The sequence below is a fragment of the Anolis sagrei genome, chromosome 4, assembly GCF_037176765.1.
Source record: "Anolis sagrei isolate rAnoSag1 chromosome 4, rAnoSag1.mat, whole genome shotgun sequence".
NCBI classification, from domain to species: domain Eukaryota; kingdom Metazoa; phylum Chordata; class Lepidosauria; order Squamata; family Dactyloidae; genus Anolis; species Anolis sagrei.
The window spans coordinates 54,883,251-54,910,639 of record NC_090024.1 but is presented as its reverse complement, the minus strand read 5'-3'; the positions used below and the strand labels follow the sequence as shown (position 1 = coordinate 54,910,639).

The following is a 27,389-nucleotide window of genomic DNA, read 5'->3' as shown; positions in this document are numbered from 1 at the left end:
CTCATCATTTGAATCATGCAGCTCCCCCAAAGAGGATTTCCAAGGTGCTGAATATACTTTGGGTGATGTTATGGACCAGATTTCTTATGGGAATGGGACAAAAAGTGAGAACCTGTTGCATTTGCTTGTTGTAGCATTCTCCACTACAGGGAGTGGGCCTGGCATGTGTCACTGCCCTGTTCTCCACTGCCTTAGAAAATCCTTGGAGGCAAGAGGTACATGCCTTGAAAAGTTATGTTTATGGTAGCATTAGAAGAAGTAACTATATAGTGTTATTTCATTATAGCTACATCTAATGATTTAGGATCCTACAGCTGGATCTTCTGGCATTTTGAAGTGAAAATGTATACCTGCAAGCTGTTGTATAGTTTCTCAGTCATAACTGTCTCTTTTACACATACTGCTACATCTGCAACTCTGTCTTCACATGCAAGTTTTTCAACAATGTCTTGACAATATTCTAAATTTTGCAAGACATGCTTTTCTCATTTTGCACTGTTTAGATGTTTGTTGAATTGTTTGATTTCTCTCTGTAGAACATTTATGAAGTCACCATTCCTAACTGAGGATCCTGACCTCAAATGGGGTCCCCCTTAGCTCAATTTGGCAAAGGTAGAAATTTTCTGAGAACCATCCAGTGAGTGTTTTAGACATTTACATGAATCTGCTAGCAACAAAATGCAGTGTTTATAATGGACTCTGCAGAAAATGCTTCATTTGTACTTCATAAAAAGGGAAAATCAGCATGTTTGACTTTATAGCTATTTTATATATCCATATACTGGGGTCACATAAAAAACACTTGGTCAGAAAGGGGTGGGTCGCAAGTGGAAAAGGTTTAAGAAGCACTGCCCTAGAGTATATTTGATACTGTGTGTATGTATATGTGTGAGAGAGACAGACTGTCAGGGCTAGTGATGAGAATGAAGATGAAGGGCTGCTTTGCATCAATAAAGTAAAGACACTTAATAATAGAAACTTTTCTAGTTCTAGTTATCATTTTGCACTTCTGTGAGATTTATATGTACTTTATTCAATGTTATATTGTTGTATACATACCATTGGGATTCCACTGGTCTTCTCCTCCCAATACAAACAAGAAATTTTCTACTTCCACAACACAATGGTGGGCACTATTATATGGCATAACTGTAAATAAAATAGAAAACGTTTATCATATTCCATCTCAATACCAAGGTAATTTCAATGCATTTACTTTTAGATGGATCCAAACATAGCATTCAGACATAATGAAGCCAGTTTTCAGTTCCAGTATGTATGCCTAGTGAATCAAAAGCTGCTTTTCAGTCCTAATTGAGATTCAGTACTAATGCAGCTTGAGCGTTCCTTATCTGGAAATCCAAAATATTCCAAAATTTGAAATTGTCCACATGGATGGCTGAGATAGTGACACTTTGGCTTTCTCATGGTTCAATGTACATACATTTTGTTTCATGCACAAAATTATTAAACATCTTATATAAAATAACCTTTAGGCTATATGCATAAGGTGCATATGAAACATATATAAATTTTGTATTTAGACTTGGGTTCCATCTCCTAGATGTCTCATTATGTACATATATGTACATTTCATTTGCATATACATGTACACATATAGCAAAAATCTGGAAAAATCTGAAATCCAAAACACTACTGGTCCCAAGTATTTCAGATAAAGGATATTCAATCTGTATCCTATTCTGAAAGTACCAGAAGGTACAAAAATAGTTTATCACCAATGTCTTCCATATACTTGCATGTAATTTGTTTTGATATTGTACAGACATATTTAACACTAGTAATTGCATTGAACTGTAGCATTGTCCAGCTAAAACACAGAATTTGAGACCAAAGAAAGGGCACAGAAGCTGTACAACAGTTGTTACTAATGTTTGTGACTCACTGGAAGTGTACTCACACCTTCTGCTGGTATGTAGTTTATGTCTGGATGCTGACTGTAACCTCATCAAACAGCCACAGCACTGTCAGCTTCTGCATTATTTGTGGACACAGTGGCTTCCACATCCCATTGTGCTGTGAAGCTTACACACAGCAGGCTTGTGAACTGTGTCTTACGTGGTTTTACTATAGCTGCAATTCTCTACCAATAGATGTACTAGAGGTAGTCAGATTTGTTTTTCTTAAAGGCAGTGGCACAAGAACAATTACAAAAAAACTACCAAACAAGCTTTGTTCAGTTTGCAACACTGTACAAGAAAATTCAAGAGTATTCAGCAGCTTTCTCTTACACAGCAATAAGCAAATTGAGGTTCTGCTGATGGAATGACCCTCCAAACATATACACGCAATTTCCAGTACAACGGTATCAGATACACTAACATTTTCAGTAAATCTATTCAGGAATTCCTTTGTTGAACAATCAAACCTGTTTTTTCCAGAGTTGCAACATCTTTTTTATTTTTTTTTATTTTTTTTGTGGATAAGAATATTACTGAGGATGGCAGAAAAATAGGATTTTTTCCTGACTCATATTTTTTTCTAGGACAGAGCTGTAGTGCAAACTGCAATTTTAAAACTACAAAATGTATTGCTCTGTAGTATGTAACATTGCCTAGAATTGTATGTTGAAATTCACACTTACACAGCTTTAGTTATCATGCCATATGTGGTAGTTCTGGCCCAGTGTCTCCAATAGGAAAAATAATGTCCTTGTTCATCTCATCATATGGGCACCTTAAATCTAGGTGAGGACAAATGGGGAGGTGATGTGCATGTACAGGCAGGGAACTTATTGCTTGACACGGATCAACAGAGCACTTAGGAAACCAGTGCAGTGGGAAATCAATATGACTCAGGGCCAGCACTTATTCTGTGTGCTTTTGCCAGTGCCAAAAAAAGAGGCAGCCTATCTCACACTTGGATTATTTTGGGTGATATATCTCTCATTTCATTTGTTTTATTATCTTTTATTTTTCTCAATGCACTCGAGCCGTATAGCATATGCAAATAACAATAAGAAATATGTGCAGCTTTCTTGTTTAGGACACATTTTCTGAAAGATCAAGTAGTTTCATTTAAGCACCTTAGTAGGGTTATTTTATTTTATTTTTTGCCAAGGCAACGATGAATAAACAAGATGAATATTTACTTTCCGGTAAAGGTCAAATATTTTCATAGTCTGTGCAATTGTTAGCCAGATAGGTTTGGGGAAAATGCATTAATTAATGTTACTTATTGCTAGTAGATCTTACACAGCTATTATGTGGCCAGCCATACACATTGTTAATCTATAAAATTCTTACACAAGTAGTTCCAAATAACTCAATGCTATATTTTTGGGACAAATAGTTTGAATATGCAAGGACTACAGCAGTGAAAGCAGTCAATTTTAATAGGCAGATTTATATTCATATTGGTCCACAACAATTACTGCATTAATTTAATACTTAGGATTAAGTCTGATCTTTGAGCCCACAAACAAGCTTGCACTCTTTACTTTTTTACACATTCAGACAATTTGAACAAGCACCTGTGTTTAAAAGAAAACACCATGAAATAAACCTGGCACTGCTTTTGTTGGCATTAGAGAAGTTGATAAGCATTTTAAAAATTCTATGATGATAAGACATTTCAAAGAGTAAGGAATATATTATTCTTTTACAAATTAAATTAAATGCCATTGTTTCTTTTGTGTATTTACTGAAACTCTGCCTTAAAAACAGTTGCAATTTACCAACCAAAATGGAGCCCATGAACAAGTTTTGATCCACCCAGATGAATGCAACCCCTCAGCATAGCATCATAACACAATGCGCCTTCTGGTTTTGCAGTCAAATGTTAACAAAGTGCTTACTGTGCTCTTTGAAGTGTTTACTGGGGTATAAAGTAATGATACAGCAATCAATGTTTTTTATTTACTACGCTTATATACCGCGATTCTCAGCCTACTGGCGACTCATTGCGGTGTACAACATAGAAAAACAGGTGCAAGGTACAACATCAAATAAAATAATCCACAATACATAATTATCAAAACATCTCATCAAAACATCAACCTTACTACAATACCATTCCGAGTCGTCTCATCGTCAAGTTCACAACACAATAGGAAGCATACTATTTTCAGAGCCAAGTGATAACAACATGTAGGCAACAGTAATGTATTTGATTAATGCCAAAATATCTTAGATATGCCAAATATGTGAAAATGGCAGCGTATCAGGACTCCCCACTTCAATATTATAAACATCTCACAATCCTCTTCTATAGGTACATATGAAAATCACAAGAGGAGGAAGGGAAAGTTCTACAAATGTCACTTGGAAAAAAAATTCTGTTTGTATAAATAAAGTCTGCAGTTGTGGTCACAGTTCAAAGAACCATAAGACCAGCTGTGCTTCCTGGAGTCAAGGGAGAATTCCATTGTGGACTTCCATGTTTCAGATAAGCAGCTACCACCAGTTTGAGGGGCTTGAGAGACACAGCCAATGGTATTCTCTCTGTGTGCATGTGCCTTCACATTGCCCATTGATCTATGGTGATGCATCAATTTTAATGGGCTTTCTTAAGCAAGGAATACTCAGAACATGGTTTACCACATCCTCTGTCTGAAATAAAGCCAACATTTCAGTCTCCCATCCAAGTACTAATCAAGGCTGACCGTGCTTAGTTTCCAAGATCAGATGGGATCTGGTGCCCTTAGGGTATTTAGACCCGACCCCCCCCCCCCCAATGGTGGTCTACTGTACAAAGAAAAGAAAAACAGTCTGAATGTCTCAATAGATACTTTAGCCCCGATTTACTAGGAAGCCTTAGTGGAAGAAGTCACCTCTCTGGAGGAGTATAAGCCCTCCAGCACTCCTAAAACATGTACCAAGTTTTTTTGGAATCTGATGCACTGGTGCCTTTCAGGAAATTTCAGTATATATGCTATGAATTCATGAGTATAAATAATGCAAAGTATGGGTCAATGTGTAGTCTGTTGATGCAGATCACTGCTTTCATTAATTGAACAGTGTCCTTTACTTTGCTGATTTATTTGAATATGAGTTTCAGCCTCCCTCATCTTTCCATTTCGTTTCATCTCAGGTGAGTACCTATTGTCCCCTCAAAAAAAGGTATTTGAAAAGAAGTTTGTACGCCACGCTCAAACACAGCCCAGTGTGAGTTTTTAGCGTGTCAGTCAGTGAGTTAGAGGGAAAGGGTAAAGAGAAGCTAATCAGGATGAAATGAGATTAAAGGCTGTCTAATTTTACAGCAACTGTGATCCATCAGCCACTGTGAAAGTGACAGTGGAAATGAATGATGGAGACAGACAGGTGGGGCTGTACATTTCACTGATTTATCCTCAAATGCACTGGGCCTTATTTTATTGAGTGAACATGACCGCATTTATCATGACTGTCATCTAAACCCACTTCCCTCCATTTAAAAAGGTCACTTTACTAGGAGGAAGTAGGATAGAGGCACTTTCAAAAGAGATTTGAAAATCTAATAACATGTGTTTATAAAGCTTTGTGCAAGAACTCTCAGCTTTATTAAACAAGCTAGTGAAGTTAGATGAAAGGAGAAAAGACCAATAAATAAGAGGAGAAATTTTATACCTGAAAAACACAAGTGCAATGACTAATATATTGATCCTAGAAACAAAGGTATTCACCTGTGGCCATATTAGCGAGGATAAGCATAAATAGGTACTTAGATTAAGCTCAGTTTTTTCCTCAAACTCTGGAGTTCCAAGTCAGAAGTCCAAAGGTGGATCGAAGACCATTGCTTCAGAATTTAAGAAAAGCATCTCCATTTATCCATCAATGAATAGACCAAGAACCTTGCCTCGGTCAAGAAAGAGTTGGTTTCTTCAAGTAACTTTGTTTGAAATCACTAATTCCATTGTGTGCTTTGCTTAGACTTAATGTAGGTTCTAGGTTGACTACTAGGCATCATAAATTAGGGAGAATTTTTCCTACCCAAAGCAAGCAAACAAAAAGTAGACATATCTGCTTGCTTACTACTTTCATCCACTTCACTTACAGTTCCTGACCTTTGTTCCATATCACATCTGTCAATAATAGTATTTCTACCCACTTTACTATGCCATTACTATGGAGGACCTCCTTGCAGCAACACCAGAGGCACTCCAAGTGGCCAGATACTGGTCAAAGGACATTCAATCAATTACTAAGCTTGCAAACTTTGTGTTTTGTCTGTCTGTCTGTCTGTTTGTTTGTTTTGTTAAAAATGTAATACAAATGTCTGGTTGTTCCTGACACGATAAATAAATAAATAAATAAATAAATAAATAAATAAAAAACTATGCCATTGTGTTTTCCTTTGCTGTCCCTGGTAAAATTGTGCCATATGTATTTCCACCAAACATAAAGACAGCATAGTTTGGATATGTAGAAGTTCCACCAGTTTGTCATAGTGAAGTGTGAAAGACTAATATTAAATGGATACAAGCCACAGATACATAACTGGAGGCTGTTTCTTCAGGTCTTAATCCCCACAGAGTTATTCAAACATACTGGGTTTGTCACATTCTCTTAGCTTCAGAGGAGGGCAAAGACCTATAACAACAACTCAAAAACTAGCACTTGTCAGTAAATTTCAGCATAATTGCTGTTTGAAAAATATTCACTTTGAATACAAAATAATGACTATTTGGAATGAATCTTAACAACCCCAAATATATTAGATTTCTGGTTACAAATTCACAAACCTCTGGACTGGATGGGTCATATTATATATGAGATGACCAAATGAAGCTCAGAGGGTAATAACTATGTTTTTGTTTCTGAATGAAGTGAAAAATCAATCTTGATTTTTAAAATGCTTGGGAATTCAGTTTGTGGAGGGTTACAGTTATAGAGATACATCTTATATAGGATTGTTCAACAGTACATAAACTTCTAAACCATGATAAGATATTTTTTACTATACATGTTTAATACCTTCATCCTCTATGTCTGACCATTATTGTTCTCATTTTCTAAACAGGGAACTACTGTAGACAGATTTTAGTGCACTCTAGACAATTAATGTTTTGACTTAAGTTGCCAAACTACAGTTCCTTATAGTATTCATACACATCCTTTGATTTTTTTTTTTACATGTTGGAGTTTATCACATGAGACTCATCACATGATGTTGCTTTTTTCTGCTACTGATCGGGTGGGAAACAGCCTGGAAAATATTTCTTTTACAAACACAGATAATCTGTAAATGACTTCTGCTGTAAAGAAACAAAACATTTGAATGATCTCCCATCATGAGAACTGCTGGAAAGGAGTAATGTCATGTGATTATTCCTAGGCAACTGGGTTGTTGTTCTGCATTAATTGAGATTTACCTGCCTCATGTGACAAACACTTTTGTTGTGTTACAACTCAAAGTCAAATTGATTTAGTTGGCATTAATATACACAATACTCAACATTGTGAAAATGCAAAGTATTGTTATTGTCCACAAAATGGCCTTATAATTTGATAGGTTAGGAGAAGTCTTTTTTTTTTTCATGGAAAAAGCTTCTTACATTTCTAAGTGGTACATCTGACAGAGAAATGAAACAGCTACATGCATGCTTGATGGTATATTCACATCTCAACTTATTAAGACAAGGTATTGTTCATATGAACACTGTCAGTGACTTATTTAAAGTTATCCAGGAAATGCATGACAGGGCCTTGAATCCTGGTTTTTCATCTGAAAATTTATGCATCGGGTTCTGCAACTATTAAGTGGATTACTAATACCTGAGACAGCAGTTGAGGCCATAGAAGTAACATTTAGGTTTTCACATATATCTATGTACACTGTATTTCCCCATTATCCTAGATATTAACTCAAAAACACATAATATAGAACAATCTTGAACTATAAAAACCAAGTACGTCTTCTGCAAGCCTAAGGGCCTGGTCAGATGTCTCCTTCTGTCAACGCTTAGTGACAAAATTGACCATGTTCTCATTTTCTCCTCAGAAAGTATTTTGTGAACTAGGTTGTCATGTGTTTATACGAACATAGGAGTTTGCAACTTGCTCACAAATATGTTGTAGATAAAACAGATGGTAACTGTGGAATGGTGGACCAAAGTTCACAAATTCTGAAAAAGAGTGTTCTCTGTGACTCAGAGAAATGACTTACATGCCTGCAGAGTCTCATTTGAAATTTTCTAGAGCTGGGAATGCAGACTTGCCAGAGTGAAAACTGGACAGGGTATTTTCAATGGTTGTATAGGAGAGGGAATTTCAGCAGGTCTTCATTGTTACCTGGCTGCATAATGAGTAACACCTACTGAAATTCTCTCCTATACAAACTTTAAAACAAAAAGCCATCCCTAGTTTTCAGTCTGGCAACCTAAGCTGAGTACCTTTTGGGCAAGGAACCCAGTCCCATTATCTGTCTGTCTGTGTTATCAAGCTACTCTCAATGGGTTTCTTTTATCTGCTGAAGGAGCATGAGCAATGGTAGAATCCGGGACCTTCCTTTCATCACCATGTTATTATTTTCTAAGTGTTTGTGTCCCCTTCCACTTAACAGCCCTAAACTACTGCAAAATGCAGAAGCTTTACTTCCCCAATTTCTCAATAAGCCATGTCTCTCCACTGATATGAAACAGAAAATGAACAGTCACTTTCAGTTTTGATTTTGTCCATTTTCAGTCACCTTTTTGTGTTTTGGGAGGGTTCAAAGGCAGGGGTTCTCAGACTTTTGAAGCCATGGAGCCCTTTTTGAAGGGAAAGTTTCTCATGGAGCCCCAAGAAACTTTTGGACACAGGGGCCACATTGCATTTTAAAATTTGACAGATAGGCCAGGCTAGTGGCAGATGGCTGGAGAATATTTGTGTGAACTAATTGAAAAAAATGAATAAATTCCTATGCACACTGCACTACATATTTTGTTTGTAGTGCAAAAGAAAGAAAGAACAATACAATTTTTAAAATGAAGAACAATTTTAATCAACATAAACTTAACAGTATTTCAGTGGAAGACCCATGGCCCATCTAGCCTTTGCAACAACAACAACAACAACAACAACAACAGGAATGATCCCAGGGGCCACCCAGTCCAATCTGTTTCTGCCATGAAGTAAAAGCACAAATCAAAGTACCCCCTAGCCTTTGAAATAATAATAGCAATAATGATAATAATAGTAATAGGTGCAACCCAGGGGCCATCCAATCCAACCTCCTGCCTTGCAGGAAAAACACAGTCAAAGTGGTGGTGGGGAGGCCTTACATGCTTGTGCTTCCTAGGGAGGGGGGAGCAGGGGGCTGTTTTAAGATATGTCAGAAAAGGAGCGGGGGAACAAAACCGCTGTGTGTTGCCATCATTTTGAGCTGTTTTCACGTGTATCTGCTGCTGTAGGGGTTCCATCTTGATCTAAGCAGCAATGAAGCACTCTTTGGTGTTTCTGAGCTGAAGCTCCCCCCCTCCCAAAGTTCCTCTTTCCCTTCTGCCAAACTGATAATGACTTTGAAGACAATTAGGAAAATTGCATGGAGGTAAAGAATTAACCTTTCACCTTATCTTCTAGAATTAGTCTCCAGGGGTTTCTTTAGCCAAAATGATCCAATAATAAATCTGAAATATGTTATGTGTTTTGGTCCTTGAAAGAGGGTAACACATTAAACCAAGTACTAAGTTAATGCTGAAACAAATAGAGTGATCTTCTCCCAAAGTTTTTTTTTACATACTTATGTATTCTGATTCTACTGTGTTGAGAAATTTTATACAATATTAGTATAGGCAGCCCGCAAGTTATGAGCAAGATAGGTTCTGGAGGTTTGTTCTTAAGGTGAATTTGTATGTGAGTTGGAACAGGTACATTTTAAAGTGTAACTCCAGCTATATATATCAATCAATTAGTCACTCAATCAATCAATGTTTTGCTGTCTGCCTCTGTTCACTTTTTGTACCTGTAATATTTGGACTTTGAAAAATGTGGCTTGTTGTGGAAACAAGAACTGATGACAAAGCTCCAGTGGAGATACCATTTCTCCATGATAACACTTTCAGGAATGAATTTCCTGTCCGAGGGATAGATTTCTCTCACTTCCTGTTGTCTCATTCCCATTCTTAACTATGAATCAGATGTTTGTAACTTGGGGATTGCCTGTATACAAAGAAGACATTAGGCAATACTATACAACTTTTAAAAAGTGCCCATTATTATGTAGGCGAGAGCTTCCCTGCCCCAATCATATCAAGCCTAAGAAACAGCATGTAATTCAGAATAACATTTAATATCAGTTAATGTAGCTACTCATAGTGACCAAATGAACACAATATTTTGTTGTTTTTTCAACAGGCAAGTGATTCTGAAGATGTAAAATTGCAGTCCTTCTTCAGGTTACTGAAAGGGCAAGCCACAGCATACAGTAGAGCTTCTTCTCAGGTTAGTTAATACAAGGCTGAAGTCTTAAAACTGGAATTCTGTGCAGACCCATTTGGGAACAAATCCTATTGAAGTGAAAGGCGCTTCTCTGCAGATATGCAGAAGATCACATTGTCAGACTGTCAATTTAATCATGATAGCTACAGTGTCCATCTGCCTTTACCCCTTAAAAAACCTAGTTCACTCTTTCATCCATTCAAGTTTAGACTGACTAAAGACATAGTTCATAGCTGCCTGGCCTCCCATGCCCCATCTCAGGATGATCTGAATTATGTATTAATCAGAATTCGCAGCCAACCAAACACAAAGAAGTGAAATGCAACATGAATTACTTAGCTAGTTTTTCTCCAGCAGTTAACTCCTGTTTGTTCCTCCTGTTCAGTCTGAAGGCAAGAAATCAAATGCAGTGTACAGAAAACAAATGTATTTGGTGCCAATCCTGTCAAGTACTGAGTTCCTACAAATCTCATTGATTGTAACAGACTTGGCACTAAATCTGTAATATCTGCTTTGTCTTTTCTTGTCTCGGTTCCTCGAACCCAAACTGAATAAGAATCAGTCCGTGATTCCTCTGGCAGTCCAAACACATCTGGTTTCCTTTTCCATACAACAGTCCTGGGAAAAGAATTACTTCTGCTCACTGCCTTATGGCTGTTTCACATATTACATCAAAATATAATTCTTCAGAGTTCCTCCATGAATTGGCCACATTCCCCCCTCCTTCAAAAAGAAATTTTCTCATGAATGAAAACATACAATTAAACTGACTGGGAATAGCAAGGCTGTTGTTTAGTTGATGAAATCAACTGATTTTTTTAAAAAAATACAACAACACTTTTGATCCAACTAAAAGGTTGTCCAACCTGACACCTGGAAAACACCACCTTGTAAGAGGCACTTTTTTCTCTCATGCAGTCAGCCCTTCATTGGGGATTTGGGCATGAAATCCCAATGAAAGTGAAAAAAATTGAATAAAGAAATTGGGGGGGGGGGTTACCTAAAAGAACATATCTCTATACATTTCTAGGACTTCTAGCATGATTCTATAGTTCACTCCCACTAAAAGCTGATTATAGAATGCACTGGAGGATCTAAAAATTCCCAGAGAAGTGTCATCTCTAGAAATGTCTAGGTTCTACAGCACTGACCATAGATACACACTAGAGAACCTAGAGATTCCTAAAGGGATCGAATCTGTAAATAATAAAAACCTCAAAAGTCAAACATGCAAATGTAGAGAGGTGACAGTGATGCCTCTTCTGTGATGATGTATGCTACACCACACCCTTGTACAATTTATTGTTATACTCCTGACTTTCCTGCTGATTTGCTACCCAGATTTTTTTTCCACAAGACTTCCTTCTCTGCTGCAGTGATCAAATTCTCTTAATGGATACTACCAGTTTAGTGCAAACTGACTGATGGATTGATTTCACTGTGTAGTCATTCTGGAAGAATACAACAGAAGTCAGATTTAATTGCCTGTATGCCAGTTGGATTCATGGCTTGCTTGCCAGACTCTACCCAACATTGTACCTTTCTTTAAAAAAATCTATTGCTTCAATCCACCAAACTTCCACTTTCTGGACCTTGAAGGGAAATTTCTCCATACACTATAAAAGTCTGTAAGAATGTGATATGAAATTTATTTCATTTCTAAAACAGTGTTGTATTATTCATTTTTCAATTCTTAAAATGAGATAGTAACAAGCTATCCTTCACACGATTTCAACGCTGCACCTTGTTTGCAAACAGGGCACCATTTCCTTTAAAAAAAAAAACAACCACGAGTTTCTCTTGACTCCCTTTGCATTGAACCACTAAGTAACTGAAAAACTATAGCTTCTAGGAGCCCTTCCACACAGCCCTATATTACAGAATATCAAGGCAGAAAATCCCACAATATCTGCTTTTAACTGGGTTATCTGAGGACACTTCCACACAGCCCTTTATCCCAGGAGAATCTGTGTTTACAAAATGTGGATGTTCCTGGGCTCCAATCTACACCCACCCCAGAAAGCACACACTTTCTGGGGTAGGTGTCCAGATGCTCTTCTGGGACTGGCCCGGAAGAACATCTGGAGACCCTAACCCATCCCCCAAACCCCCCAACCTCCTTTTAAAAGGAAAACTTACCCAGCCTCCATTACAGTGTTGCCAGAGCTCTCCCTGCACATAGAAATGATGCACCAGGGGAGAGAAGGAAAATCATCCCCCCTGCTCTCCTGGTGCATCAATTCATCAGGAGAGCTCTGGCAACACTGTAATGGAGGCTAAGTTTTCCTTATTCTTAAAAGGGGTTTGGGGGAGGAGGGTGGAATTCCCACGGTGTCCCGGACTATCTAATTGATTCACCACAAACCAGGGTTTTCCTGGTGTGTGGCGAATTAATTGCAGGTTAGTCAGGTTAGTCAGAACATCAACTGGACAGCCCCCCTTTTATTGTAGAAGTTTCCACAATAGAGGTGCTGTCTAGATGTGCCTTGAGTCCACACTGAGATAATGTGGGATTTTCTGCCTTGATATTCTGGCAGAATATATATAGGGCTATGTGGAATGGACCTAAGATTCCACAGCATTAAGCCATGGTAGTTAGAATGGAGTCAAACTGCATTAATTCTACAGTGCAGGTGCACCCCAGACATATTGAGACTAAGAGTATGGCTATCTGTGGCAAGGCTAAGTGGTATATGGTTGGCCACGTTCAATTTTCCCAATATACATGAGGTATTAATGTGCACATACCTACTGTAATATTAAAGGGCTATAAGATGGTTATGGCTGAAACCATCCCATCTTCTGTTTCCTCTTCCCTCATTCTGCCACTCTAACAACTTTTTTATGTCCTTGACTCACTTCTAATATTTAGGAATGAGTTAGAGATGGAAGCACCCAGACTAATTGTCTGTGAGATGGTGTTTCAGTTGAAGACATTCAGTGCCTCTCTCCTATGTACTTCATGCCCTGTGAAAAAGAGCTAATTCAAAACTTTAAGGTTGTTAACTAATGAGAGATGGCAAGACCCTGTAGTGCCACCATCATTTGATATAGGGGCAGTATAAACATGAAGCATGGCTTCCCTATATTTATCATAATCTCACCCTACACATACAATTCCATGCGTCATGAAAAAATAATTTATTTCTAGAATTATATCTTCTATTTTGGGGCTACTTTACCATGTTCCTGTGTTTTAAGACTTGCATGTGTGAACTTGACATGTATTCATATACATTTTGAGTTTTTCACTTCTTTGAGCTCCCACTGTCCTTGGGAATCACCATGGCTAGACCCTTAGAAATTGCTATAACGGATAGTACTAGATTTAGCTGACTGGAGCAGAAACCCATCAGTTCCATGACAAACCTGCCAACTAAAGATTACATTTCATACATTTGATGAAGTAGGATCTAGTCGAGAAATGTGTATGCCATGTTAAAATTATCAGTTAGTCTTTAATACAGAACACAATTTGTTGGTTTTGCTGTAAACAACTAACACAGTACCCCATGAACCTAATTATGGCAGTGTTTTTTAATTCCCAAAGTTAGAATTGTTAGTAGAAAAAGGTTAATGTGTCTATCATCAAAAATTCAACTATATTTGCAATAAAAAGAGGAAAAAATCCCAACTATATTTATGCCAAATTGCTACTTAAACTTAAGTAAAATTTAAGTTACTATCAAAATACCAATCATTATTTTTCATCTTGACATCCTATTTCTCCGTATTTTGAGCATAGAAAAGAAGAAAATAACTGTTTAAAATTTATACCAACCCAATGTCCATCTACCCCATTAGAACTTTCTCTTGGTGCCTCCTTATGATCTCCTCTTCCTAAAGTGCATGGCAGGGACTTGCACTGAATGGTTCTTGTGGTCTCTTCCAACCTTATGATTCTATATTCTGCCCTTTCTTTAGCTTACTCTCCATATTTCCAGGTTTAAAAGCTTCAACATTCAGTTTCCTGTGATAGATAGGGAGCCTCTCTGTATAATTAGTTACAGAACACACGAAGACTACCTGGATACAAAGACCACCCATTTCCAAGATGCCCTTACTACTTGTTGACTTAAAGTCTTTAATTCTCTGCTCTCATTGGGCTATGATATTCGAATCACAAACCAAGACATGTGGTTTGGATCTTGTGAGTTTTTGATTTTTGATTTTGTGTCAAAAGTATTGCATAAATAAATAAGTATAAAACTGATAAAATAACGTGAGAACAAGAAGCAAAATAATTTTAGACCAAAAACAGGCAACAGCAACTGCATTGTCTGTAACTTTAAACAGTTCTTCCTCTGTGCATGAGGCAGGGAATTGTGGACAAGCACACACATACTAAGTTGTTCTGCTCCACAATCACACAAAGTAGAAGATTCTTCTAGGTCAGTGGTTCTCAACCTGGGGTCCCCAGATGTTTTTGGCCTACAACTCCCAGAAATCCCAGCCAGTTTACCAGTTGTTAGGATTTCTGGGAGTTGAAGGCCAAAAACATCTGGGGACTCCACGTTGAGAACCACTGTTCTAGGTAGAGCAATTTTTCCAGGTTGTTTTTTGATCTGCCAACCCCACTTCTGAGTCTTTTCAAGGACTTCCAAGTTGCCCATTCTTGGTTTGCCCTTGAAGGAAGATCCTCCTAGAGGCCATCCAGTGGATTGCCTGATTTTTTTGCCCATGGGGATAATTTGCTGTTGATGGAGGAACTTTAAAAGGGGTGGTAGTTCTCACGAAACTTTTCCTTGATTTAAGTGTACTGGGAGGAGGCTGACAGCCATACAGTGGGTGGCTTCCACAGTGTACAAACTTATTTCTCTTACAATTGGCAACAACTTTCTATCACATATTGGGGCGGGGGGGGGGAGGGGGGAGGCAATGCCAGCTAGCTTATTAAGTCCATCAGCAAGTGTAGGTTTAAGACATCCTGTGATTATTCTACATGTTTCATTCAGTGCTGTATTCACCTGCTTCACATGGGCAGATTTATGTTAGACGAGGCAGGCATATTCAGTAGTTGAGTAAGACAAGGCCAGGGCTGATGTTCTTATTAATTTTGGGTCTACACCTCATGCACTATCAGTATGTTTATGGAGGATGTTATTGCATGCAGCTTGATGTTTGCACACTTCCTAAATGTTAGTTTTTGATTTAAGGTGACTCCAAGATATTAAGGGTGGGAACAGCATTCAAGCTCTTAGCTTCCCCGGATAACTTTCAATTTCCTGTTGGCTTCATGATTACATAGGTGGAAAGCACACACTTATGTCTTAACAGGGTTAGGCTTAAGGTGGTTATCTTTGCACATCTTGTGATGTAAACATTCTATGTAAACACTCAAGACTATGAAGCATGACTGTATGGGTCAGGCAAACCTGTTGCCCTTGCTGGAAGGTACTGTCAGGAAAAGGCAAGGAAAGTGGGAGCTTCTACATCAGTGTTGTGTGGCAATTCTGAGATTCTACTGATGGCATCATTAACTGACTCACACAGTAACAATGGTTTTGTCTGGTTCTGGAACAGCAAGTTCTAGGCTTCTGCAATGACTGTACAATACCCTCTAGGTGTAAGGACATTTAGTTCCTGTTTCCTATTCAATGACACTTAGCAGGGAAGTTAGAATTTTGCAGCAACTAGCTGTACTGGTTGGTTATTCCAACAAATTGGTTTGCAAGCTAGCACTGTCACAAGGCAATTCTTACAGCAGATGGAGCTCTTTATGACATGTTGGTCCACCTGGAAGTTGAGTTTATGTCTGTTGTGTCAAGTTGCAGGCCACCATGGTGAATCTACTCACACGCTGGCCTTTCTAATCTTACACTTTACATAGCACCTTTGAGCATTAAATAATTCATGTGATGATATGTGTGTTTATGTAACTTGAAAACATGGCAACTTTATTGAGCAAGAAAAAACAATTTCTTTATCCCTGCCCTAAAAAAACAAGCAATGCAAAAAATAAGGGGGGAAAGACCTAAAATACTAACATGCAGTATATCAATATTTGAGACTATTTTATTTGGAATGAGATATTTTAAATAAACAAAAATAGAAGAAAGACCACATTCAGCTAAAAACAGAAGTACTAAGGCAGCATTAAATATTATATATATATATATTAGAAAATACATGTAAGGAAATTTGGTTATTGAAAGTTCTTTGAGATGGGTAAATATAACATTTCAATCACAGGTACAGCACATGTGGTTATAAACTACTGGATTTTCATTCTTTCTCAGAACTTTTCTGTCTCCCTGTTAGATATGCAGTCATGCATCATTAATAAGAATGCAACCATACATCATGCTTGGCGCAGGCACTCCTGGCTAAAGCCAGTCATCTCTTTCTTTCTCTGCCTCTCACGCATGCACATGCACACATTTACACACAGAGAAATTCCTGCCTTTTAGATATTTTGCTATTTTTCAGCCAAATGTAATCTCATGGAAATTGGCTTAATCTTATAATAAAACTCATATGTCTGTGCATCTATTATAGTTTGTTCCCCTCATCTGAATTTGAGACACAATTTCATTTTGTTCGACTATGTAAGAAAGAACATAATGTACAATAGGAGCTTAGTAGGTTCTTTCATTCTTACTACTGTTTATTATATTTTTATTTGTTTAATTTAAATAAAACAGTGAGCAATGCTAGGGTCATAATTTAAATAGGAAAGAAAAGAAAAACCCTGTGTTCAGTTCCTGGCTGGGAAAGTATTAGATTGCTGCCAGCCAGTGTTTACAACAATGACATTACTAGATAGGCCAATGGCAGTACAAGGCAGCTTCCTGAGTTCTATGGATTCCCATGCATTCAAAAACCCCTTATGTCATGAGTTGCCTTGGAAATTTTCTGAGGCAAACAATGATGGATAAATATTTTCTGAAAAGTAAATCAACTTTTTCTCAAAGAAGGGCATTTATTAGTCCAACAATCATATGTTCTAGGAGAGTCATTAGTTCTTCAGATATCCAAAGCATTCATTAAAGCTGTCTAGCACATAGAACTGAGGCTGCTGCTTTAGTAATGTGCCAATGCTTGTTCAAGCTTTTCAATGCTGGGCTGAAACCAGCCTCAATGCAGCACTGAAGCAGGAGCCCTGGTGCTTGTGACTGCTGATTGAATAAAGTGAGATGCAAAGGATTCATGGGGACCACTGAGAATTGTTCATCAAATTAAAAGTGGATGTCTAAGAATGTACAGCTGGTGAATCATAAGTATAATAAATGAAACTCTCAGTTTTCTAAGAATGTAATGGAGTCACATCAAGAGGTTCAATGTAACTTCATTTAAAAAATACAACCCCCTATAGGGGTTGGTGCTCATCTCCATTTCTAAGCCAAAAATCCAGCATTGTCCATAGACACAACCAAGATAAGTATTTGTCTTGTATGGCAGGTACTTGCCATGTCAATGCCATAAGACAACTATCTTCTTGGCTACAGACATTTATTCACCCTTGCCCTTGCTTTTCAGTAAACATGCATTAAATTAGGCTGTCAATGCCTTCTCTTTTAAAGAAATCAGACCACCATGTATAAAATTCTCTCTGAATTTATATCATACAATGGTATCCTATTATATAAAATTGAAATAATTTAGTCTGAGCATTTGTTAAATGTAGTACTTAGGCGATCCCTCGTTGAACGAGTAAGATGGTCTTCCATCATGGGTTTCCTTGTGGGTCCGCATGTGGCTGTGGAGCCCTATTCTTGCTCTGCATCTTCTTCCGCAGTGAGGGCATTGGTTTCCAGGTGGAAGGCGGTCCCGGTCGGGGTTGGCTTGACGCGCCTTCCTCCTGGCACGTTTCTCTCTTTCACCCTCCACTCGTGCCTCCTCGAATTCTGCAGCACTGCTGGTCACAGCTGACCTCCAGCTGGAGCGCTCAAGGGCCAGGGCCTCCCAGTTCTCAGTGTCTATGCCAGAGTTTTTAAGGTTGGCTTTGAGCCCATCTTTAAATCTCTTTTCCTGTCCACCAACATTCCGTTTTCCGTTCTTGAGTTCGGAGTAGAGCAACTGCTTTGGGAGACGGTGGTCAGGCATCCGGACAACGTGGCCTGCCCAGCGGAGTTGATGTTGGAGGACCATTGCTTCAATGCTGGTGGTCTTTGCTTCCTCCAGCACGCTGACGTTTGTCCGCTTGTCTTCCCAGGAGATTTGCAGGATTTTCCGGAGGCAGCGCTGATGGAATCGTTCCAGGAGCTGCATGTGACGTCTGTAGACAGTCCACGTCTCACAGGCATATAGCAGGGTTGGGAGGACAATAGCTTTATAGACAAGCACCTTGGTCTCCCTACGGATGTCCCGGTCCTCAAACACTCTCTGCTTCATTCTGGAAAATGCTGCACTGGCAGAGCTCAGGCGGTATTGTATTTCGGCGTCGATGTTGACTTTGGTGGAGAGGTGGCTGCCAAGGTAGCGGAAATGGTCGACATTTTCTAATGTTACGCCATTAAGCTGTATCTCTGGCATTGGAGAGGAGACAGCTGGTGACTGCTGGAACAGCACTTTGGTTTTCTCGATGTTCAGTGACAGGCCAAGCTTTGTGTATGCTTCTGCAAAGGTGTTGAGAGTGGCTTGTAGATCTTTTTCTGTATGCGCACAGACGACATTGTCATCAGCATACTGGAGTTCTATAACAGATGTTGTTGTGACCTTGGTTTTGGCTTTCAGTCTGCTGAGGTTAAATAGCTTGCCGTCTGTCCGATAGATGATTTCCACTCCGGTGGGAAGCTTCCCATCAACAAGGTGTAGTATCATGGCGATGAAGATGGAGAATAAAGTTGGGGCAATAACACATCCCTGTTTGACACCCGATTCCACCTTAAATGGGTCACTTTGGGAGCCATTGCTATCCAAGACTGTTGCCATCATGTCATCGTGGAGGAGCCGCAGGATGTTCACAAATTTGCTTGGGCACCCGATTTTTTGGAGGATGGTCCAGAGAGCGCTGCGATTCACTGTGTCGAATGCCTTTGCAAGGTCGATGAATGCCATGTACAGAGGTTGGTTTTGTTCCCTGCATTTTTCTTGGAGTTGTCGTGCAGTGAAGATCATGTCCACAGTTCCTCTGGAGGGGCGGAAGCCGTTCTGGGATTCTGGGAGGGTGTCTTCTGAGAGGGGCAGAAGGCGGTTTGCAAGGATTCTTGCGAGGATTTTCCCAGCGGAGGTTAGAAGGGAGATACCTCGATAGTTTCCGCAGTCTGTTCTTTCCCCTTTTTTGAAGAGGGTGATGATGGTGGCATCCTTGAAGTCTGCTGGGATTTTCTCGGTCACCCACACTTTTTCTATGAGCTGGTGGAGTTGGTGTGTCAGCGCAGGTCCTCCCTCTTTAAAGATTTCAGCAGGGATCCCATCCGGTCCGCTGGCTTTGTTGTTCTTTTGTTGGCTGATGGCATTGCTGACTTCTTCCAAACTAGGCAGTGCTGCAAGCTCATCCCTGGTTTGTTGTTGCGGGATTTGTGAGAGGACCTCTTCGGCCACACTGGAGCTGCGGTTTAGGAGGCTTTGGTAGTGTTCTTTCCAACGTAGTGCAATTGACTTTTGGTCCTTCAGGAGTTTGGTTCCGTCTGATGAGCGTAGAGGCTGTATGCCATGGTTTCTTGGCCCATAGATGACCTTTGTGGCTTTGAAAAATCCTTGAGCATTATGGGTATCTGCCAGGTGTTGGATTTCTTCAGCCTTCTTTGTCCACCAGATGTTCTTGAGTTCTCTTGTCCTTCTTTGGACCTCAGCTTTTGCACTGGCGTAGATCTTTTTCTTAGCAGCACAGTTGATGTCTCTCTGCCATGTCTGGAAGGCTTTCCTTTTCTTGTCGATTAGCTGTTGGATCTCGATGTCATTTTCGTCAAACCAGTCTTGATGTTTCTTGGCTTGGTATCCAATAGATTCTTCGCAGGCTTGGATGATGGAGGTCTTCAGTTTGTTCCAGTGTTCCTCAACATTTTCGGGGTGTACTGTGGGTAGATGGTCCTTGAGTGCTGTTTGGAGATGGGCTCGCCTGGAGGGCTCTTGAAGGGCTTGGGTGTTCATTTTGCGCCTTGTCTTTCTTCCTTGGAGTCTGCGCTTGGGGGCAATCTTGATAGCCATCGTGGATCGGATTAGCCTGTGGTGGGTCCAGCAGTCGTCAGCACCTGTCATGGCTCTTGTGAGGAGTACGTCACGGCGGTCTCTGGCACGTGTGATTACATAGTCTAAGAGGTGCCAATGCTTTGACCGTGGGTGCTTCCATGATGTCTTGAACTTGTTTTTCTGGCGGAAGAGCGTGTTGGTGATGACAAGGTTGTGCTCCGCACATTTGGTGAGAAGCAGGATGCCATTCGAGTTGCTGTTTCCAACCCCGTCTTTTCCTATGTTGCCTGGCCACAGGTCGAAGTCTCGCCCGACTCTTGCATTGAAGTCCCCCAGGAGAATGATTTTGTCCTCCTTAGGTATCCCCGATAGGATGTTGTCCAGCTGACAGTAGAATTTCTCCTTGATGTCTTCATCAGCGTCTAGTGTTGGTGCATAGGCACTTATGATGGTTGCCCGTTGGTTTTTGGCAAGATCAATTCGGAGGGTTGAGAGTCGTTCGTTGATGCCAGTGGGTGCTTCGGACAGATGTTTCACCAGATCATTCCTGATGGCAAAGCCAACTCCGTGCAGTCTTTGGTCTTCTTCGGGCAGTCCCTTCCAGAAGAAGGTGTAGCCTCCTTTTTCTTCCTTCAGCTGTCCCTCTCCTGCTCTCCGGGTCTCCTGAAGGGCTGCTATGTCGATGTTGAAGCGTCCCAGCTCCCTTGCAATGATGGCAGTTCTGCGTTCGGGGCGTTCACTGTCACTGTTGTCCATCAGAGTCCGTACGTTCCACGTACCGAAGTTCATTTTTCTTTTTTGGCCGCAGGATGGTGACCCCACTGGACGCGGCAGTCCAGTCAGGGATAAGTGAGGCAGACTATGTTTAGGGCACCTTTTCTAGCCCCCTCCCCGTGTGGGGTGAGCAGAGTGGGTCCTCAATAGGGCTGCTCAGTCGCGGATACAGCTGCCGAACTACTCAACTGCCTCGGACCTTGAGGTAGAACGACTGAGTCCGTACCCACCGCCCATGTGCCAGTCTGTGACTAAGGGCTTCCAGATTTCACAGTCCTGCCCCCGTCGCCACTCGCTGATCGCCATGGGACTTTGGTTGCTTGGTTTTTATTTTCTTTGGAAGACGCCTGTGCGTGGGTTTTTTTAATGTGTGGAGGTCAGTGCACAACTGAACAACACACAGTCTTCACAGATGAGGTTCCACTGGTGATGTAGTTTAACACAATGACCATGGCTTCTCAGTCTGTTGCAGCCTTCTTCCGCCTTCGCAGCCGTTGTAACATGTGCCATGTTATCCTCCGCCTGCTCCGCCGTTGAGGTCTTTGGGTCTTCGGACTGTGCTTGGTCTGGGACCCCCCCCCCCCCCCCCGCGGCCACTCCTGGGAGTGCACGACTCCAGTTGTTGTGCCCACAGGTTCATCGGAACACGCAAGCCCCCTCACCACAACAAGGTGACAGTCCATCGAGGGGGAAATGTAGTATTGCTACTTAGTTCAGTATGTAATATGCTTTCTCATTCATAAAACAGAAATGCATTTTTTCATTCAAATAATCTATATACTAATGTTGTATGCATGAAATGTATAATGAAATGGAAGATATACCATGCATACATGTTTATATGTTTCCTATACATATATAAACACACACCATCATGAAACTTGGGACCAATACTTGGAAATTTCAGAGGAAGAAATGGGCAAAACCTTCTCCAAGTATTCCTTGCCTAAGAAAATTCCATGAAATTCATAGGGTTGATATTAGACTTGGGCCCAAATCACTGTTAATAAAAATATTTGTAGTTTTCATTTAATTTTTGAAAATAGAAAGGAGAGGAGGGAAATGAAAAGACCAGTGAAACGGATTCAGAGAGCCGATATTTTCAGTTCTGGAGAGGAAAGTGTTAAGTCTGCAAAATACCTGAGGCAGAGGGATCTGCAATGTCCTTGGCAGAAGCCTTCATTTTTTCTTGGAAAGTTCCCTCCTTCTCCAGAGAGGGCCCTGGGAACTTGCTTTTCCAGTGGAACTAGCATAGGGTAGCCATTGAAAAGTTCCTCTCGAAGGATGATGAGAGTTGAATTTTTCTCTCTGTGTGTCTCTGAGCCAATAAAAAGCCTGGTGGTGTCAATGTTCAGCCAACTGAGAATAGATCCAACCAGCAACTACAATTCCCAGAATCCGATTTTGCAGTATATCTTATTTTTTTTTAAATGTTAAGGTTAAAACTTAAAATAATTCTTTAAAAATCAGTAGATTGGTGAATTGTTTAGAAACTTGGTAGGCCTACAGTTGTAAATGGGGTCTACAACTGAGGTAGATTTCATGTAGATAGGCCTTAAAATAGCAGATGCTTGAGCCTTTACATTTTCGCATTGTAACCAATGGGTCGAATCTCTGCCAAATGAAATGGCATCACCTCTCCCCTTTCAGATACCTTTCCGGTAAACAAAATGAGGGGTCAACTGAAAACGGACCCGAAAACAGCATGCCTTTTGGCCGAAATGCACATGCCTCGTTGATAAAAGTTGACAGGAAGCCTAGAGGCACACGCGCGCGCGCGCACACACAGGTGAATTCTACTAAAGTAATTGAAAACACCATGGTTGCCACTTATAACATTAGATAGATGATATTACAAAGGAAACATTTGTAATGAAGCCTAAGAAGCAGCAATGATATCTTCTTTTTAATAGTATGCACCCTTACATTTGGGCAGGAGGAAATTTAATTTGAAACAAATTCAGCATTTTTTCTCATCACAATGTTTTTTTTTTAATACTTATCAATATTGGGATAGAAAAGCAAGTGTTTTAGTCCTGGTTCACCCTCATCATTTTAACCAATACAACAAAGACAAAAGCATTAAAGTAAAATTAATCATGTCAAAAGATTTTAGCAAAAACAAGTGAGACCATGCAGAAAGCATCGCTTTGTCTACGGTGAAGTCTCGCTCTGATTAAAAACATATAATGAAAGTAAAAGTAATACATCATTGCCTTAGTGGTGTGATTTTTTTTGGATGTGCTATAAAACTCTGAATACAGAAAAATAAAAACTAATGGATTCTTTATCTCTCGTGAAGAGTTTACAGTTCTTTCGGTTCATTTCTACAAGTGAAGCAACAATTTGTTTAATAATTAGTAATAATCTATGCTAGTTTTTGAATTAATTTTAAGGTTTGCCTAACCCCCTGCTGCAAACATTAAGCAATCATAATTAAAATATAAATATAAGCAGTGGTCCATGGTTTTAATTTGAAAAATGAAACTGGTTTTTTTGCAGCAATCCTACAAAAACAAACTTACACAAGAGTAAATTTCAATGAATCCGGTCAGGTTCACTTCTTAGTGATTGTAAAGGATTTTGCTGTTAAAGTATTATATTGAGAGCATTTATACAGATGAAGACGCTGGCAACAGTGAAATGATTTTGCTGCTAACCTGAACCATCCAATTATGCTATATGTCACAGATAACACCCATTTATTTCAAATGCATGCTTTGTACAGGCCCTGAGTGTGACTACAGTGGGCAAGTCAGCAAAAAAAGAAAAGCATTTCCCTGTATTTAGTCTTTTCACTTCATTTGCAAAAACGGTTTCCTCAATTTGAGCACACGCATGAGACAAAACACTTATTTAAACCAAGATCTCTCCTGGCTTATTTTCCTTTGTTTTCAGAAAAGCTGTGAAGAATACAAGCATGAACAGAAAGGGGATATGTTGTATGAGACCCCGCAAAAAAAATCTCAGTCTTAAAATTTCACTCCTTCAGTATATTTTCTTTCAAACCATTGACCTCTATATGCTACCTTGTTTGATGCTGTTACTGAAGTGCCACACACAACTAAGATCACTGCAATAATTTCTATTAATAAAATCATTGGAGACATTTTGTGTAACCAACAGCAGCAATGCAAATAAAGCAATAACTTTAACCAACAGGAACCATCATTTGTGTTGTTATGCATAGCAGAGCTATTCAAAAGAGCTACTCAAAAATCTGGCTACCAGTATTAAAAAAAACTCTAAAATCGTAACAGTAAATAAAGAACAACACTCAAAAACAGGGGAATTCCAGATGAGAAAAGATTGGCGCCAGCTAATCAACTCCCAACAAAGGATTCCCCCAGGCAGTAAGAAGCCAGATCTTGAACCTGCTAGGTCATTAAATGCTAATCAAGGTGGCCAATAGAAACATTTACACCTACCTCAAACAGACAATAGTTCTTTCTCTCACCCTGGACATTCCACAGATATATAAACCCCATTTTCCTAGTTTCCAACAGATCTCACAACCTCTGAGGATGCTTGGCATAGATGCAACCGAAACCTCAGGAGAGAATGCATCTAGAACATGGTCATACAGCCCGGAAAAACCCACAACAATCCATATTCAAAATCATATTGCTATGAATAATATTTATCCCTGAGTCATTGACAGGCAGTTCTTAGTGAATTTCCAAGAAAGGAAATAATAACAACAACAAAAACAACAACATCATCATCAACAACATAGCAATTGCCATCACTTGAAACAAATATGGTTTCGGTCCCTGGCGCAATGGGGAAAAAAATACTTGCTGCCACCTCACATCATATAGTCTGAGAAGCAGTGATGCACAGTATCAACATTTGACTTCCACTTCTTTTCCAAGTTCTGGATATGTCATCTTTGTGATTATCAGGATCTGTGATTTATTGAATTTCTGTATAAAATAAATCAACTGATAGAGTAATTTATTCTTTCTCCCCTTAGAGATTTAAAAATATGTATCAAGGAAGTATTTCCCCTACAATCCAAATATCCTACCTAGCATTTTCATATCATTTGATGACTCAATTTGATGTACATATTATACTCCTTTTACTAAGCCATCATGAAACACAATATTTCTCCCCTCTACATGAAAACAAAGACTATTTACAGTTTGAGATTTATTTTGGGGCATTTTGAGTGCAGAAAGCAGTATTTTCTATATTCAAAAATGTTAGAAACATGTGCAAAAGAAGTGCCAAATTTTCACAGAGTAAGATTATCCTTATCAGGGTTTCTCCACACTTGAGAAACACATTTTAATTCATTAAAAATATTTATATCCCCAATATAAGACATGACAGCAGAAGTAACAGAAACAAGCCTAAAATTCTGATGGCTAGATTCACACAATCTGCTGGATTTTCACATAGAGACGTTATGAGCAAGTTCTTTCCATTTCTGTCTATGGGTGATGCAAAAAGGCTACATGTTTTCAAACTGCTAGGTTGGCAGAAGTTGTGACTAACAGCAGAGCTCACCTCATCCTGTGGATTTGAACCGCCGACCTTCCAGTCAGCAAGTTCTGCAGCTTAGCAGTTTAACTCGCTGTGTGGCCCCTTTTAATTACAGTAGGACTCCTTTATTTATAGAATCAATATCTCCCATTTCACCTACTCACACTCTAAAAACCATTCCCCCTCAGAAGTGTTTATGGATCCCTGGGTCCTTCAGTGCAATTCTGTGGTATGCTTCTGGGCCATGTCTGGTCAGAATATAGAGCTCTCTATTATCCAAAGTTTCAGGTATCCACAGGGATATATTTCCTATGGATGAGAGATTTATATTGTATTTCTATGCACTGATATTCCTTAGGAGCGTATATTCAAAGACCAACTGAAAATGTCTTATCAGGTATTCTGAAACACCCAGTACCCTTTTTTCAACATGAGATCACAAAATCTGACAAGTTAGATATTCTGAAAAGCCTAAGCCTTTAGAGGATTTCAAAACAAAATTAAAAATATTAAAAATGAAGAATTCAAATAAGTCAACTGGAAATAGAATCCATTTTTTAAAAAAACAATGCATAATTAATTTTATTTAATAGGATGTTGTGATAGCCTCTGGTATTGAAGATAATTGGCTCAACTGGTCAAATGAAATATGTTATATTTCAGTAAGCTTACAAGGAAGGTGAAAGTGAGGGAGAGTATCAGAGAAAAGAAGTACATCTTAGATTTGTAATGAGATACATATATATAGTAGTCAATTAAAATTATTGGTTCTTAATTATATCAATCTTGCATTTACCTTAGTGCCTTTTCTTTTGCAGGTAATTCAGCTTTATACAGCTGAATTACCTAACTAGTTAACTCAGTACAAAGACATTAGCTTTATTCAGCTTTATACAGCTGAATTACCTAACTAGTTAACTCAGTCCAAAAAAATTAGCTTTATTCAGCTTTATAATTAGGTGGCGGAGAATACAATAGTGCAGAAATGAAAACTATTTCAGGACATGTTTTAACATTAACATTAAGAAAGTGTACAATGACTTCTAGTTTTTCCTGCAGGCAATGTTCTTGTTACTTAAAGGCATTTCTGTTGAGGGTGCTTTGAATATGATTTTCCTGCTTCTTGGCAGGGGGTTGGACTGGATGGCCCACGAGGTCTCTTCCAACTCAACAATTCTTTGATTCTAGTACTTATTTCAGGGAAATCAATATTTCATTTCCTGATTTTCTTCTACTTCTAAACATTACAGAATTGTTCGACAGCATTGAAATAAAGAAGCACCTTCACACCAATTAAAATTATTTTTAAACATTGATTAAAATGTAATGCTTAGGTTTCCCCTCTCATGCCATGGCAACTATTGTAGGTCAAATGTTGCAAGACCTACACAGACAAAAAAGCTTTGTTCCACAAGTATACAAAGTCAACTATAATTCAGCATGTATGGTAGTTCATAGCAACAAAACAACAACAGGGGAATGTTGTGAAATCACTAACCTGGAACCATACCAATACTCGTCCTTTATTGGCTTGTATTAGTAAATTAAAGGTGTTCACAGATCCTTAAATCAGTGAGTATGCATTTGATAAATATTTCATTTGCTATTGCTTCGCAAATGAGATTCCTGATGTACATATTCCTCAGTGAATTTTCTTTCATTTGGTGCTGCCTGAGAACAACTCTGCTACTC

The 27,389-nt window shown here is 39.2% G+C and overlaps 1 protein-coding gene across 2 annotated transcripts in view; it reads right to left on the bottom strand.

The window, feature by feature from the left end:
* Window positions 1–27,389, bottom strand: part of KLHL14 (kelch like family member 14) — an 84,440-nt gene that overhangs the window by 21,498 nt on the left and 35,553 nt on the right. For both annotated transcript variants that reach the window (XM_067467433.1, XM_067467434.1), the window contains one exon: window positions 1,060–1,149. In XM_067467433.1, coding sequence (XP_067323534.1) covers window positions 1,060–1,149 — 90 coding nt within the window. The remainder of the gene's footprint in view (window positions 1–1,059; window positions 1,150–27,389) is intronic.